Source organism: Rhipicephalus microplus, chromosome 2 (genome assembly GCF_043290135.1).
Source record: "Rhipicephalus microplus isolate Deutch F79 chromosome 2, USDA_Rmic, whole genome shotgun sequence".
Taxonomy (NCBI): Eukaryota; Metazoa; Arthropoda; class Arachnida; order Ixodida; family Ixodidae; genus Rhipicephalus; species Rhipicephalus microplus.
Window position 1 is genome coordinate 249,037,844 of NC_134701.1, and position 18,195 is coordinate 249,056,038.

Genomic DNA, 18,195 nt, shown 5'->3' on the forward strand with positions numbered 1-18,195 from the left:
CTTAGTGGCGGGCTGCACAAGTTTTGACTGCCCGGTTCCAGTAACGTGCACAGTAGACAGCCCTCTGGCATTTCACCTGTATACGCGTAAATGTGGTCGCCACGGCCGCGTTGCAGCCAGCGACCTGCGGGTGAGCGACTGTAACCCACTGTGCGTCGTCAGAAAACAGAAACCACACTACTGTCCAATCGTGCACCGAGACTACGTCAAACGCTGTCGGCGTACTATTAAACGAAATTGTTGAAAATTTCATCACTCAAATACACAGCCGCTTTACGCGCTAGTCATCGCAAGACGACACACGAATCAACGTTCCAAGCTATTTCATATTTACCGCTTTGCTTTTTGTATCTTGTTTTTGTATCTTCATTGCAACAAAACAATAGATGTAAGCAAACATGAACCAGTAGCCACAAAGTGCCCGTCGATGATGTTTCGATTGAAATGATTTGTCCTCTGGCAAAAGCCATCTTCTTGAGTCACGCGCTGTCGATTTGTAACACCAAAGGCCGATACACAACTAGTCAACAGTACAGACCAGGGCACACAGGTGTAACAATACACGACGTATTGCTCTCAGAGAATAATTTATTGCGACTCGGTATATATGCGACAGCAACAAAGCAAAAAAAAAGGCATATGACGGTCTTGTTTTTCTTTCGTTGCTTTTTTTTTTTTTTGTCGATATCTTGCAGAGTTTGCCAGGACACAAGCAGCGTAGTCAAAAGGTCCAAGCTGCGCGCACGAAAAAGAGCTGCTCTGAACATCCTTTAGCAAAAACAGCCGACAGCCAAGGAACCTGCAAGAAAAAGTAAGGCAGCACGGTGCTGGTTGCCTGGCGCTCCTTGCGCCATGATAGCGAACACCTGTAAAGAACACACGGCAGAAATACGTAAACGGATTATTCCAAGAGCCCTTTTAAAACAAAACGTGGCACTGATCAAGCCTTATCAACCTGTACCATGCGAAAATGAATGCAGATCTTTTAAGAACGCAATGATAAGGTAGTTAAGGGTTATGCTCAAAACAGACACCAGTGCTATAACACTGAGCAAAATGCTTTTTCTGCGAAGAATGACAAGTCATGCTGATAACTGGCATGTTATTAACCGGAAAGTACCGGGCGCGCGGCATTTTAGAAAAAGGAAAGGCACGCAGGATAATTAACGTCACGGGAAAGAAATATATACCCGAAAAGCCTGTGCAATTTTTTTTTCATTAACGTTTTGCTATACCATAATATTAAGACCGGTCAACGTGAGAACACAATATAATACACGCACACGCGGCAAATTGCACGCCAAAGTAAAAAAAAAAGAAAAAAGGCCGAACCATTTTCAAAGGTACCTTATGCGCATCACTCGGCATATAACCTGCGATGAAGATCAAAGGCGGGGCGTGAGAGAACCAACGTTGCCGTCCGCCCCCCTAAAACTGGCTCGTCTGTTACAAGGCGCTAAACGGAGCTCGCTATTCGTTGCGGACGTAGCGCCAGCCGGAGACAGCCTAACGGACCCGCTCATTTCACGAGAACTCAAAAATTAGAAAGCGCCACAGTGCAAAAATATACATTACGCACAGCTATAACGTCGACTCCTTCCTCTTTCCTTTATTATTTTTTTTCTCTTCTCACCACTCATTCACCTCTCCTCCGTTTTCTAGGGACAATCACGCCCGAGTCACGACCTCTCTACAGCGAGAACAGCGTACCCCTCCCCACTCCGGCCCCGTTCCTCATTGGAGCTGTGCTGCCTGGTCGGCACACGGTTTAGCCGCGCTATATCGCCGGGGGCAATCACGACTTTTCGGCGCGCCGGGCATCCGGCAGCGGGCACGTGCCGTCCACGCGCGGCACACACGTCCGAATTCTGCGCAGGATCGGCCCCCGCATACCGGAAGTGACGTTGTCCGAACCCCCCCTTTCGTGTCCACCCCTGAGGCAGCTCCGGGAATGAGCCACCCACATACCACCCCCGCCAACACGGACAGATCCTCTGCGGGCTTTCTTTGGTTCCTTTTTTTATGCTTTCTTTCATATCTGGATCTTCATATAAGACAAAAAGGGCGTGACCGGAACCTGCACCTGACTGACCGTAATCGCCGAGTGGCAACAAATTGCTGCGTAGAAGAAACAGGTGGCGATAATGAGGAGAGCAATAATCTTAGAAATCTACGGTAAATTGGGGTTGTTGAAAGTCGGCACGCATCTACGAAAAACACGTAAATTCTAACACGCCGGTTTTCCCCACTTCATAATAGAAAAAAAAAAGGCTGCAGTTGACGTACAAGTTATTCAATGACGGGTTGCAAGATTGTTGTGGAGTATGACACTACCTTGTATGATAAGCTAGCAATTACAATTAAAACACTATAGTTACTCGAGTAAACGTGGTTTTTACATTCAAGAATCGTTACCTGAACTGCGAAAATTCGTAGTACTGATTCAACGCTTAACAGCAAATTACCACGCAACAACGTAAAACAGCGCAAGTAAAATTGCCGGTACAAGAAAGACACCCTTCACGTTCGGCCACTTTATAATTATTATTATTTGTCGAGCATATAAATTTGCGCCATCCCATCCCAAACGAATCATCCCAAACGCAGGTGAGTAAAGCAGCGCTCGAAAAAAACGCAGACTCGGAAAGCCATTCGTCGAATGAAATGGTGCCTATAGATCGTGGAACAGAGCATCACAGCCTCGAAGAATTATCTTCGAGAAGTAAGACCCTACAAGTGAGCATCAATGAGCTCTGCAAAAGATAGCCAAAGCAAGCGTTGAGCGAACACGGCTAACTACAATATTGCATTGAGTGGCAGGCGATATATAACCCCAAAACAAAACTACGTCATAAATGAAGCCGACAGCTGGACAATACAGAAGACACTCGGTACAGCGAAGCGTACAAAGAGCGGTAACAGTGAAAATGGGCACTTCAGCGCTGTGGCTGCCTTTCCCGATTTGTCCATGTTTCTCCGCTACTTTTATTCTTAACATCTACAAGCAATATGACCTATATAGTCTATATATATATATATATATAGCTTCAACATTAGGAACTAGTCAGTTTCTTGAAACAGCATAGAAGAGAACGCAAGTCTAATGAATGCCGGTGGCTCCCTTGAATACCTCACCACGGTAAGTAAATTGAGGAAGTGCCGCGACTGGGCCAACTAGGATTGAGGAGGTGGCTCGGCTAAATACGAGATGGATGACGTAATTGCTTCATGATATAGGTTCCTTGAGCGACGGCGCAGCCACAAGCTAATAACGACGGCAAACATGACGCCCGAAGCTTTTCTTACGACATGTAGGTCGCGCAAGAAGAGCCCGCGTTTGTAGCCGCAACAACAGGCAAAACAAGACGAATCAAACAGACAGCCAAAAAAAGGGAAAGCTAGCGCAGCCACAATGGTCTATAGACGAAGCAGGTGACGACAACAGAATCGCCGTCGCGATGACAAACAGGGCAACACGATATGGTGCGGCTCGACGTGCAGGCAGTCGCCCCCGCAGCCGTCGTCTCGCTTTTGATGCATGGTCTGGGCCAGGCCTCGCCCTCAAAGGCTGCTGCGATGCGCTGCTGCCCGCACGGCCGGCGCGCGCAGATGGGATGGAAGCGTCCAGCGTCTGCCACCGGTGACCCAGATTTGCGGCCAGCCGTGCAATATGGCAGGCAGCAGCGATGACGAGACGCACCACGCCGACATAACGTGCAGCAATGCTGCTTCTGAGGGAAACACAACGCGCGCCCACGTGCGACGGGGACAAGACCGCGACGCGCAACTCCAGGAGGAAAGAAGAAAAAGAAAGTTTGCCCAAAGAAGAGCGGAGAACGCGAGGAGGCAAGATGGAAGGTGGTGCTCTCTTCAAATGTCGCGACAAAACTGCGCACCACCGGCGTTCCGACGAACGGACGGCACCCGAGCCATCGATGAACCACTGCGCCTCGTCGAAAACTTGAAGAAATACAAAAAAGGAAAGAAAATTGATAGGAAGGCCGCTTCGCGGCAAGTCCCGAAGAAAAGGCAGACGGGACTGTAGGGAATAAGCTTTAAAGAATATAAAAAAAAAAGCGGCGCGCAATCTCTACTTCACTTTCTCCCAGTGTCCCACAGCCGACGACGGCCCCCATTCTGGGAAGGAAAAAAAACGAGCAAAGGGGAGGCTTTCCAGCATGGTCTGACCGGCCACCGTCGCCACCACTGGACCATGAGCGCGACAATGGAAACCTGGGTTGGGCCGCTCGACGAATGAGTTCCGGGTTCCGAAGCTCCGGAGTTCGAGCGCTGAACGCAGAAGCAAAAGGTACACAAGAAAAATGAAAGAGAGAAGGGAAGAAAGGAGAAAGTGTCGCAGCGGCATTCCTTCGACCTCTCTTCGCTCTCGTATCCCTCCTTCTTTTCCGTTTTCTTTTATGTCCGCTTGAGCCTGCTCCCCTTATTATCCCTACTTATTCCCGAATATCTCCCTTTACATCCATTCCTTTCGTAACAGGGACCGGTGGACCGACACCCACTGGACATTAGCCGCCGCCACGGGCGTCACGGAAGTAAGTATAGAATACACAGCGGCCCTTTAAACCACGCTATACCGGCGGTTAGCCCGTGAAAGAGTTGCGGCGTACGATGAACGGCCAAGCCGCGCGCGCTTCGAACGGCCGTCGTTCTTTTGTTTCGGCCGGCGCGCGGAAGAAGGAATCTCGCGAGGGGACATTCCAGTGGCCGGTTGGGTGGCCGGCGGTGTAGCAGGACGGGTTGGTTACCCAACGCGTGCCAACCGCCAGCAGAGCGGCCCTGCTTGAAATCAGGCGAATTGAAAGGCCGACGTAGAATGATATTTCAATAACAGAAAAAAGAAAGCGAAAATTCCAGCGACCACGCTTCAAGCGATACACAAGCGCCATTTGTCGAGGCCACGTCTGTGTGTATTGGAAGACCGAAAAAGTAAGCTGCATGCGAATCTTCGTGAGAGCGCACGTCTAAGCAAAAGCTCGCCAACTGCTGGGCCCATTGTTCGAGTGCGAAGAATAGATGAACGCCGTGAGCGAATGGATTAGGAAGACTGCGGCGGATGACGAGAATTGATTGCCTATAGCATGACCGCCTTGGAAACGGACGCCTCTTAAAAGAAAAGACGGATGAAATAAAAACGCGACAGTCAGATGCCAACGAAGTATCACACAAAAGAGAAGTTCGGGAATGCCGTAAACCAGTGCCAAAACCTGGCCTCGTATATGTGGTACATTGAACAGGTATTCGCGTACCATGTAAAGAAGGAAGCCCGAATTAGGTCCGCGCATATTGAAGATTAAAACTCAACGTGCGTGCCTTTACAGCACTCTTTAGAGCGATGCACGCACTGACCTTCATGTTGTTTAGCTCGACAACTGGAGCACGAAGCCATCTATTATTAGCTCGTGTATTAGCTCACCAGGCAGTTTGAAATAAAAAAATAAAAATAAGCGTCTAGCCAATCAAGCAAGTTCTGCTGCTCCCACACAGTGACGGGCTCTGCGGTTTCACGCCAAAGAACAAGGGCACAACTTCAGCACGCGATCCGGGAGAAGGGCATGCTGATATTTAGCGCAAGTTGCGTGCCGAATTCGCACACGGTAATCCGAAAAGTATAACGCAGACAGGACTCGAATATAGCGCACCGAAAAGTATAACGCAGACAGGACTTAACGTTTAACAAGCATTAGCAGGCATAATCAGCGAAGCGCGGAACTATACGCATGCATGCGCAACCTATACGCATGCACAAACCGAACTCGACTAAAGATACGATTCACCTGACGTGTATATATACTGCATCGTCCCTACTGAGCGGCAAGTGTAGTTTTGGGAAGCTTGGCCACTTTCGCAGAGAGGCGAATGTTCAGTGAATGAAGTGCCACGATTCAACGAGCTTGCAGCACCGTAAGAATGATGTCCCCGTCTTCTACTCAGAAAATGACTATCCATATATTCGCCATGACGGTGTGTGTTCCATACTCACCGCCAGGGCTTCGATCGGCGCTGACTAACACTCCACGGTTTAAATGCACATATAAATGCACCCAATGAAGTGAATGGGAGAGGGGGGGCACCACTCTGGCTTGGTTTATAAAGCATAGGACGCGTCATCCGAATGTTGCTTATTCTTGCCACAATCACTGCAAATGGCATCCCTTATACTTTCATTGGCATTACTGTCAACTAGTTTTCATTAAAATTGCCAAGAAAAAAGAACTAGCCCTTCAAAAACGAACTTCCCTCACTTTGCTTACGCACACGGGGCAGTGGCTCCTCGGGAGGTTATAATTTAGGCGTCAGTCTGGGCCAGGGCCATCACGCTGAAGTTCAGGTTTTCGGGATCACGGGCGATGTAGTCCTGGCACACCTTGGCAGCGTCCTGCGAAAGGCAACGTTCACAGGAATGCATAAAAGAGGTCCCACTCACGTCGGCATGGTGCGAGAATCAGAGCTATATATTCACGAAATGTAACTTAACAAGGCGGCTGACTGGCTTGGTTATCCGGTCAGTATAATCATGAAGGCACTTTTTTTTTTAAGAGAGGTCCACCACGATCATCAATCAGGTCACTCTAACTATAGATGCCATAATTTAAGTTGTCTTATACCCCAACACCCGAACACGCAATAAATATTTCACGTATGCGGTATTTTTTTTTTTAGAAAGCTGAAAGACTTTTTCAACGACGAGGCGTTGCCTCGCAAACTCACGGAACCGACGATCCGTTTTTACTGTTTCCTTCCGAACACGAAACCGAACTCGTGGAGCTAGCATGCCAAACAGAACAAGTCAAGAAAAACATATGCCTCTCGATAAGCGAAACCCAAGGCGCCTCTCTTGGAGCATTGCATACAATGAACTCAGCGTGTGCCCAAGGCCATTTGGCCACCAGCGTTGGGCGCAGATGTTGCGATGCCACGCTTGTTTTTCGTACGACCATGCGTGTGACGCACTCTCCCCACGCGACATCCCCGACCCGTGCCACTATAGCGTATACGAAAGTACGCGAGCGCATAAGCTTTAAAGGGTATATTACACCTTTTACGAGGTATTAAATTTGTCTCATGTTGAGGCTATAGGAGACCAAAGAATAAGCATATGCCCATTTCTCGTTTCACCAATTCGTAACTGCTGGAGCCCACAGGTTTCGAGGCTATTATTACCCTTACGGCCGTGAAAAGAGGTCGAAGAACTTCGTTTCCAGAAAAAAAAGATCGCTCATTCTGAAGAGGAGATCACTCAATGTCGTATTTTCCGGATAAGCTCTTCATGGGACGAAGTCTGTTCAAAAACGTTGAAGTGCCCATGTGGCAAGGGCTAGCGTATACAGGTATACTTGTCGAGTATTGTGAAAATAGGTGAACGTCAATTTTAATCAGCGCATCTAGAACTTCGTAAGAGCTACATTTGTAGCACACTGCGATACCCATTACATTTCCGTGTCAAATACGAAAACTGTTGTCGCGAACCACCTACAGCGTTGGTGTTTTATTTATTCTATGCGTCCATATAATTTTAATTCGTTTTATCAATCTCTTTCTCTCGTTACTACTTGTAAACACAAGATAAATTCCAGTACGCACAATAATGTCCACGAAACTGACTACCTTCCCGAAACTGACATGTCAGAACTATGAAAGAAGTGTACGTATTCAAATCTGCTTAAATGCAAATCACACACACACACACACACACACACACACACACACACACACACACACACACACGCACACGCACACGCACACACACACACACACACACACACACAGTCTAACGTGCACAAATGTGAACGAGCAACCCAAGTACAGTACTCTTTCTTTCTTTTCTTCAAACGGATAGGCCACTTGGCTGCCTTCGAAGAAACGACTACGAAACAAAAACACAAACAAGCAAACAGAAACGAAACTCGGTCCAAACAGCTTGCAAGTACACTGGGCACTTCGAACTACACCCCAGGCTAAAGCGATCAATCTGCGCTAAAAAAGGAAGACACGCTCAGAGACATTCCAAGCGACGGGCTTTTACCAAGAAAAATATAACCGTAAGCGCATCCAGAGAGAACCCCCCAAACACGCGCGACACAACAGGGAGGGAGCAGCGAGCGTATATTCGCGGCCTCCTCACTCACCCTTTAAGCGGAGGCTATCAATTCCAAACATTTTATCCGAGCGACAGCGGTCCGGCAAATTTTAATTACCGCCGCCCACTGCCGACTGCGTGCTGCCCATGGAAGCCGCGGACGACGATGACAACGACGAAGCACCAACCACATCGCACCACACGGCGAAGACAGCTATATGCGAGCGACTAGAGACTATGTACGCGACGTGAAAGATCCGGCCACGTAGCTCCTTGACCGCGCTGCACGGCTCGGTTGTCATCAGTCAGGAAAAAAAAAAAAAAAAAGCCGAACGAACAGAAGAAGGAGAGCGCGCTCGAGAGAAATTACTCCTGCGTCGCACCCGACGCAAGCCACGAAGAGACGGGAACAGCGAGAACGAGAGGGAAAAAAAAAAGAATCTGAAACAGCGGCAGAGAAATGGCAGTTTTCCGGTGCGCGCTCGCAATTTCGCATCAACGGCAGCAGCAGCAGCAACTATATAAAGCGCGCGGCACACTTCGAAGCAGCGCGCGGTGGCAGACGCGGCGACGCAGAAGCGGCGGCAAATCGAACCGAGCCGAAAAGCTTCCGTTGCGTTCGGGGCGTGCAAGAAAGCACATGACGCGCTTGCCTTTGCTACACCGTGCACGCAAAGCAACACAGAAGCTGCAACAGCAGCATCGAGGAGAGAGGGCCCGAACAAGGCGCGCAGCAGGTGCCTTTGCATCCGGGTGCGTGCGGAGCATGCGCAATTAGGTACATGAGCTTATAGCCGCCACTGCCTATGAAGCATCCCTTTCTAGCTCTCCTCTTTGCCCTTTCCCCACTACTAACACTATACACCACTGTACATGCAGCTAACGCCAGGTCCTCTTCTGCGCATACTACATGAACGAGACGAGACGCATGCGCTCGGTACAGAAGACAAAAATATATATATATGAACTGCATGGGGTTGAATATGGAGTGCCATGCGAACTCGTGTATTGCTGCCTTCTTAGTCTTCCGTTTCAGAGCCAAGCAGGCATGGACAAACACGCAAAATTACAAACACACCACTTCGGTCGCTTTATGCGGCGGCCACTCATGCGATCTCGTTCGAAGAGGTCCAGAGTCAACGCAATTATTTAAATGTCGTCAGAGATGATTGCGCCGCCTGGGGAAAGCACAATTTCAGAAAAAACAAGAAGGAACAGAACACCGCTTAGAAGATACGCGTTTCCCTTATAGCATTTGCAGAGTTTACATAGTTGCGTGTATCACGCTCAATCTTTCGCGACGACGCTATAGAAAAGTTGTTCCCCCAAGTTCCTCGGGGTGTAAGACGGACGCTGCACAGGTTTAATGAGAGTAACGCGGGCGATAAGAAAGACAGAAGGTAAAAAGGAAGCCCTGCAGCTATAGTAAGGAATCGCCAAGCAAATAAAGTCAGCCCTCGGGGGGGAGCCTTGTTACGTGATGCAACAAGAGCTACAGAGAACTGGTATATACACATGGGTGCATGAGAACGGCTCGCACCATAATTACAGACAATGAAGACGTACGCTTAATTGTGCCGCAATGGAGCGCACGCGTTTGCAGCACGGCATTTCAATGCCGTACTGTTCGTAGCGCACGGTTCGCGGCTATGAGGAGTATTACTTGTATACCACACCTGCACTGAACTGTTCTTACAAGCGTCCTCCTTATTTAAGACGCCCATCGTACTGCCCGGTATCCAGCTGTCGGCGGAACCCATGAATGCACTCGAAATGGATGCCCGTGAACATCGGTCTCAGTTTTCACTGCTAAACACACGGTACGAGAGGCAATTGAGCTTTGAGCCAGTATACAACGTCGTCATAGAAATCTTCCAGATCACAAACTACGAACAAATATATATACAACTGCGTGGCTATCAAAATTCACGGCGTTCCTTCTACAGCTAACGCATTTTTGCACCGCCTCAGAGATGGGAGGCATTGCAAGCTTTCTCCACCTCACAATTTTACACGGCCTCCGGGTCGGGCAACCTGTGCCCAATAGACGATATCATGCGATGACACTATCATGTGACGCCGCAAATTTTATCGATCTGTGACGATATTCCCGACGCAAAGTGACGTCCCCAAGTTTTTTTTTTTTTTTTTTTTCATCGCTAGTGTTTACGCTGCGTTCGCGCGTCTGACGAGGAATCCTCAGCCTTAATGAGCAAATAAGATCTATACACAGAACTCAAAGTTAGCCGAGGACGAACATCATTTTCTGCTTTCAGGCAGCTACCACAATCAAGCTGGTGCTCGACACGACAAATGGAACGGTGCGCTTCGTAATTAACCAATAAGGAAAACAGCGAGCACTTTCCCTATTCAGCGCTCTAAGTATTAAGAAGGAAAGAAAAAAAAACGAACTGTCAATAGCAGAGCATAAGGAAGCAATACCATATCGCGGCGATATAGAAACGCAGCCTGTGCCAACACGAAAACCCGTCCAGCAACATGAGCGAGCACACCGTCTCAAAAAAAAACGGATCCACGGGCCGCATGCAGCCACCGGCAAAAGGTCTCATTACATTTCATTACGAAGATACCGGGCAAGGAAAGGGGGAAACGCAAGAAAACGACGCCCGGGCGTGCTCCTGCTGCTGCGGTGAACGAATGCACGACGCCAGGCGCGATCATGCGTAGTTCACCGCGTATAGATACGCAGATATGCAGAGGAGCGGGAGGAGTTGTCGAGGCGGAAAATGAGGAGGAAGGCGAATACCGGCGCGCATAGGACGGCCGTCCAGTGGAGCGAAAACGATCCGCACGGAGACGCCTGGATCGTCGATCGTCCTCGGACACGAAAGCCACGAACATGCAGTGAGCGCGGCAAAACGGACGAGAAAGAGGGAGACGACGAGGAAAAAAAAAAAAAAATGTAGCTACGACAGTAAACGAGTATGCAGCGGGGGTTCGTGTAGCTTGCACTCTTGGCCGGAACGCGCAGAACATCCCAAGACTCGGAGGCGGAGAAGAGCGCCCCAGTCGGTGCCCTATGCGTTGACCCGCGCTTGTGTCCGGAGAAGCCATGGCCCCGAGGCGATCCTATAGGGCCGTTTTGATACGCTCGCCCAGAAACACGCGTACCCCCCCCCCCCCCCCCCGCTCCCTTCTTATTCCGCCTTCATTATAAATACGGCGGCACTTATTGGCTGGCCGGCCGGTAGACGTCCGTGGCTCGGCGTGCACGCAGAAGCGGCAGCAGCAAGCAAGCCATACAGCCTCGCCTCCGGGGAACGTGCCGCGTAGGCTTCTGCCGATGCTGCTGCTACATATCGGCTACCATACGGCGCATCTGCTGCTGCTGTTGCCAGATCCGGTTCGGATGACTACTCGACTCCCCCCTTCCAACTCCCCCCCTCCCCTCCAGGTCACCCCTCCTCCGAGTCTATCCTCCCCCCACCCTCGAGAAACAACGCAACGCGGCCGTCTCATTTCTCGGTTTCCATCGCATCGCGTGCCCTTTGCGGGGTAAACGCAACAAACTCGGGACATTACACATACCGAGCAGCGCATGCACTCTCGTCGTTAAGGTTGGCCCGTTCTGTAGAAACCCCTCGCTCGACCCTTCATACCACAACCCCCCTCCCCTTTCTCTCATACACCTTGTCAACTCTTCCTTCGAAATAACACAGAGCTCTTGTTTCTTTAGAAAAATTTCGCGAGCGGCTCTCGATAAATGTCATACTCGCACACTGTTTCTTTCTTACATAATCTATCGCCTATGGGCGCACAAAAACTCGTGTGGATAAAAAAGTCACAGCTTTGCCGCAAAGACGAAGCAATGAACGCGACAGAAAGAAATAGGAAAGTCACGCGCAGAATATCAAGCAGATCAAAACGTGCCTTCTCACGCAGAAATGACGCAGAAAACGCACTCACAAAGTAGGTTATGGGGAAAAATCTTACATTTTTATCATGGAGTACCAAATTTGTAGCAGCATCATTAATTAAGGCTTACATTTTGAAAAAAAAAAACGTATAAGCCACTAAACATCACTTAAACCGTGCGGTGTGAACATGAGCACTGCTATTTCAGTGAAAGTAGTATTTTTAACCACTCCACTGAGCAAACAATGATAGAGTCCATATCAGCATTTGCTGTGCCGGTCAAATCATTTGACAGACTCTGTTAATTTAGATATGAACCTGCGAAGCTCGCGACTTTGAAATTCGGGAGATTCGAAAAACCGAGAAATAGGGTGGTGAGAAAAGAAAAAAAGAAAGCTGACCAACAATTTAGCTTGGTTTTTTAGGGAAGCGGAAATTCCATACACTGCTCCATAAGATTGCCAGTAGCTCATTTAGACATGAGTTATTATACGGGTACGCAGAATTATGCGGCGTACGAATGCATGCGTAACCTACCAAAATGAGCAGTGTCCCGTGAATAACGCTAAGCCCTTCCAAATCTCTACTCGCTTTTCCGCTTGGCATCGGTGTACTGCGGCGAAGGCGGCTTAAGGAGCATTCTCTGAACGGGTTAGAACCAAAGCCAGGAAAATGTTCTAACCGCTACAACCCCCCCCCCCCCCCCATAAAATAACAACGGCGAGCGCCCGTTGGCCCGGCGACGGTACCGAATATCTATCGCCAGGACCGTGGCCGGGACGACGCAACATCAAAACAACAACAACAAAAAATGTTTTATGTGCCACTGCTAAGGCGATAGATGGTGTCGCTGGCAGCGCCGGCGTTCGCAGCACGTCGAGCTTCATCGTGCAAGGGAAACGCGTCACACGCTTCCAGCTTTAGTTCCTAACAAGCCATAGCCACGTTTTTGAGGCTAGGAAATTTACATTTCCCGCGAAGCATTGGTGGATACAGCAATACATTTTTGTCTTGAAGTTGCGTCATGTTCGCCGATAGGTATCCGCTTCGGTCAACGGACCGATGAGCGCGCAGCGTTGTTACTTTCTGGTCATATTTTAAATACATTCTAGGCACTATAGTTCAGGTCTGCACCCTTTGACGGATGGCGCAACCTGCAGGTGGAGGACGTGTAAGGCCTGCATTTCTCGCCCAAATTAGCACACCTGAAAAAAATTTTGACGCTGACTGGGCACTTTGGCGCAGCATGGCACGATTTCAGCACGTTTCACGGTTTTGGCGCAGCTCGGCGCAATCGGCGTAGCTGTTGCAGCCCTGTACAGATGAACGCGAATAAGCCTCGCTGTTGTTACGTTGCTGTCTGAAAAGCGCGGCCTTTTCGCAAACGGAGACTGAGCAACGATTGCAGTGACCTTTGTGCGTCCGGTAACTACAACAGAATCGTTCCGGTGAAAGCCCAAGGTCAGTCAAGACGTACGATTGCCCCCCCCCCCCCCGCGATATGCTAGATATGTGCACGCGTGAACGTTCACCCTGCCCCTTTCTCCGCGGGGCAATTAAAGTACGGGTGGGAGATGAGAGCGCGCGCCGCCGCGCCGTGACGATGTGGCGACCCGCGCTCATTGCGGAATCTTGCTGTTAATGCTGAAAACACGATAGGTCCGCCCGAGATGCCCGTCAACAACAGTAAATGGGAGATAAAAATGGCTTGCCGTTTGAACGTTAAAGGAGGTGCTCCTTCGTGGCTCAGTAGCTAACGCCTCACTCACAATTCGGAGGTCTCACGTTCAATTCCGCGCGCCGGAGTCTTTTTCTGGCTTATTTTTCTCCCTTGCGTTTTCATATATATAGATACGTACACATATACTGTGAGTGACGGCGACGCCGACGACAAAACGTAGCCGAGAGTGTCCATATAATTGCTGTCGCAATGAAAGTATGCTCGCGTTATGCCGTACAAAACTGAAACGAGAATTTTGAATGGAGCTTTGTACAGCACCAATTTAACGACCTATAGCTGAAGAATACGCACAATATAGTTCTGAGACAGCTTCACAACGAGTCTATCTTACGCGTTCCGCCCGGTCGCAGTGGCGTAGCCTAGGGAAAATGTCTCCCCCCTCCCCCCGGTAAAACATTCAGCATGTGCCCCTGCACGGTGGCATAACGTGTAATGAACTAATTAAAATTAGGATTATGTTCCACGATTCTTTCGATTCTAAGCGAATTTTCTTCGCAATAGATAACTGAATTGTGAATAGCGACCCCATCTTCGTACATGGAAGTCTGTACCCTTGTTCAGCATCACACGTCTGTGTGAAAAGGCAGTATTATAATAGAATTGAAGTTTCACGTCCGAAAACCACGATGTGATTGAGGCAGCGACCTTCGGCTCAGCCTCGAAGCACTGTATCACTGCGACGCACGAATAACAGCCTCCAAAATGAAATGGCAAGCGGAGATTCTATCGAAGCATTTTCCGCCTCTTTTGCCTAGGGAAGGACACTCGTGACATGACATCATGTAAAAATTCGGGTAAGATCGCCACTGCAATGAGCAGGCCGGATAAAATATCGCGTACTCGACTACCACACGTGTCCGCGCGACAAAGAGCAACCACGTTCACAATCAAGAGCCGACGCATTACACGAAAAGCTACGTACAAGCCCGTGCATTACCGCAAGTGCATGAACGGCAGCATGGCGTCAAGCTGTCGGCTCGACGTTCCCCTCGCAAGATTGCTCAGCGCGCTCACCCGAGCTTTTTCCTCCCCCTTATCCAGCTTCGGGACTTGCTGGCTATGCGAGAGTTCAGTGGGGGAGGCGGGCAATCTTTTGTTCAATCTCGCCGCAACCCGTCATTCGCACAGGCGACGCATAGGCGTACATTCGCCCGGTTTATGGCTCATTACACTCGCGGCGATGGCTGTGTCGATGACCGCCGACCCTTCGTCGTTCCTCCGTAAGAAATGCCTGAACGGTGCAGAAAAGAAGCGAAAAAAATTATTCGCTCCTCGACGTCTCGACCCACTAAAAAGGTATTAAAATGACCGTACACAACTAGGCGAAATTTGCACCAGAGAGCTATCGCACATGGAACAAAAAAGCACAAACACACACAAACACACACACTGCCTCGCTTTTCCTTTCTCCTGGAGGCAATACACAAGAGACGCACACAAGCAGCGAGTGCGTTTTAGTAATTCCCGCATTTTCTTAACGTCTCTCCTACGAAAATGCGCGGGAGGGCGGAATAAAGGAGGCAAGAAAGAGATCGACGACAGAAAGAGGAAGAAGGGGAGGGCGGAGGGGTGGAAGATGAGAGTACAGGATCACGGCGGGGCTGCACAACAACGATGACAGCACACACACACAAAAAAAGGGAAGGGACCTCTGGCGCTGTCTTCTATCTCCCCGGAGCTGCTGCGCACGTCGAAATCACGCCGCACGGGCCCCCGGGGGCTAGACTGTCCGCGCGGCATATACTGCTCCTGGTACCCCCCCCCCCCCCCCCTTATTCTTGAGCAGCAAGGAATACACATCTAGAACGTCCAGCAGAGGAGGCGCGTGTAATGCCCCGCGCATAACGCGCGCGCCGCGGAGGCTTCCGTGGCACCTTGGCAACGGTGGGCGTGGCCCGAGACTCGACCAGGGATGACCTTGCCCGCCAAATAACAACCCCGAAAACGCGGCGGCGCAACAAGTGGGAGGCGGACGAGGGGTGGTGATGCTCCGCCAAAAACAAAAGGGAACCCGCTGGCTGGATAGGCAGATAGATGGATAAGCGAAGAAGGAGCCGCAGAAGAAGAGGCGCGCGGTTGACCGGCCAGTTGGAAATAAAAGAAAAACGCACACACAAAAAAATAAGAAGGCGACGAAGAGATAGAAAAAGGGAAGGGGGGAGGAGGGCACCAAATTGGACGATGCGACCTCGGGCGCATCCGGGTCGATACCGTTCCCGGCGGCTCGACCGGGCTCTGATTAGGAACCGACGCGTCCGTCCCCTTAAGAACACACGACACGTTACATGGACTAACCTAGAGGAGACCCTGGGCAGTGACCACTGCCTCCTAAACGTCACACTCTCCACACATCCTTTCAAACGGAAGGACACACAAGCGCGACTAGTTAACTGGGACAAAATGCGCACGGAAACTATACCGCCTATCCTCCGTTCCGGCAATTACGCAGACTGGGCTGCACACATCATGCTTACTCAGAAGAAATACGAAACCGTAGTGCGAACATCGGATGAACACCCAGCCGTTGACAACCACCTTCTGCATTTGTGGGAGGCCCGTCGGAGCCTCACGCGACGCTGGAAACGTCAGAAGCATAATAGACCCCTTCGAAAACGTATTCAGGAGCTAACTACACAGGCAGCTGAATACGCTACGCACTTAGCAGATGCAAACTGGACAGACAAATGTAATGATATCGCTCATCAGATGTCAAGCAAAAGCACATGGGGGCTGTTTCGCAGCCTCATTGACCCCACGCAAACGCGAGGAGAAACACAACGACACCTGCGAAGAGCCCTTCACGGATTTCAGGGTACTTCAACGCAACTCGCGGAAACTCTTCGCGACAGGTATCTCTGCCAGGTGCACGATCCGAGAGGTTCGGAGTATATATATTCGGGAAAAGAAAACGAGACCCTAGATGCCCCTTTTCTTCTACATGATATGAAGGCGGCAATGGCTAAAATGCGTAGAGGAACAGCCCCTGGTAAGGATAAAATCACGGTCAAGACGCTGGCAAATTTGGCCGATCCTGCGCTGGCACACCTCTTGGAATACATCAACGCCATCTGGAGTGGTCGGATATCGGTCCCTTCAGAGTGGAAGACATCACTGGTCACATTCATTCCCAAACCGGGGAAGCCAGTAAACATAGACAACCTTCGCCCCATCTCTCTAACGTCTTGCGTTGGCAAGTTGATGGAGACGATGGTGCGGGACAGACTTTCGGAATATCTTGAACAGAAAGGGGCTTTCGCCCCTACCATGTTCGGATTCCGTCCTCACAAATCGGCACAGGATGTACTCCTGCAACTACACCGAGAGGTCATCCAACCGGTGGCGATGAAACATAACGACAGGGTCATCCTCGCCTTAGATCTGAAGGGGGCCTTTGACAATGTTAAACACAGCGTCATACTCGAACACCTAAGCCTCACTAACTGTGGTCAGAACACATTTAATTACGTCAAGGACTTTTTATCGGACAGAGCCGCCCTGCTCCGCATTGAAGACTCCGAATTCGGGCCGTATCAAATGGGTACCAGAGGGACACCGCAAGGGGCTGTTCTCTCCCCCATTCTATTTAACGTCGCAATGATGCACCTGCCACGTCAGCTGGCGGCCATAGAGGGCATTCATCATGCCCTCTATGCCGATGACATTACGGTATGGGCAACTCAAGGGAACTTAGGTGCCATTGAGACCAGTCTGCAACAGGCTGCCGAAATTGTACACACCTACGCGGCGCGTTGCGGACTCGAATGCGCACCCAACAAATCCGAATTCCTTCACATTAGAGGCATGCCTAAAGACAACACAGATATCTCCATCACTCTTCCTGCGGGCCCAATCAGACGAGCGGAGGAGATCAGGGTCCTGGGCCTATACATTCACCAGCAGCTCCGGATTGACACAACATTGACGAAATTAAGGAAGATAGGAGACCAGGTGGGTCGCATGATCCGCAGGGTCTCCAACAAGAGGGGGGGACTTCGGTGCACAGATGCGTTGCGGCTAGCGCACGCTTTTGTCACCAGCAGGGTCATGTACTCCGTCCCTTACCTCTCCCTCCGCAAACATGAGGAAGAACGAATCGAGGCAATCATTAAAAAGACAATAAAGCGGGCTCTTGATCTTCCGATCTCTACATCCAACAGCCGTCTCAAGGCATTGGGTGTGATTAATTCATACCAAGAGCTGAAGGAAGCCCATCTTTTAAACCAGTACACACGGCTAGCCCAAACCAACTCTGGCCAACGCCTGCTTGCACGTCTGCACATAAGACATGATTTCGAACAACAGGAACGGGTCAAAGTGCCAGAACTGTGGCGCACAGCCCTTCTGGTCCGACCTCTACCCACTAAAATGGACAGAGATGAACACACAGCGCGACGTGACGCACGCGCTCGGGCGCTGGAACGACAATTTGGACAGAAGCCAGGTGTGTACTACGTGGACGTTGCTGGCCCCACCTCCAAGG

At 50.1% G+C, this 18,195-nt stretch overlaps 1 protein-coding gene across 1 annotated transcript in view; it reads right to left on the reverse strand.

Moving 5' to 3' along the window:
• Nucleotides 1-570: 570 nt before the first annotated feature.
• The window catches only part of Uch (Ubiquitin carboxyl-terminal hydrolase), a 118,854-nt gene continuing 101,229 nt past the window's right edge, over nt 571-18,195 (reverse strand). The window contains exons 8-9 of the mRNA XM_075878842.1: nt 6,264-6,397; nt 571-866 (exon numbers count right to left, since the gene is read on the reverse strand). Of these exons, the coding sequence (XP_075734957.1) occupies nt 6,308-6,397 (90 nt within the window). The 3' untranslated portion in view covers nt 571-866; nt 6,264-6,307. The remainder of the gene's footprint in view (nt 867-6,263; nt 6,398-18,195) is intronic.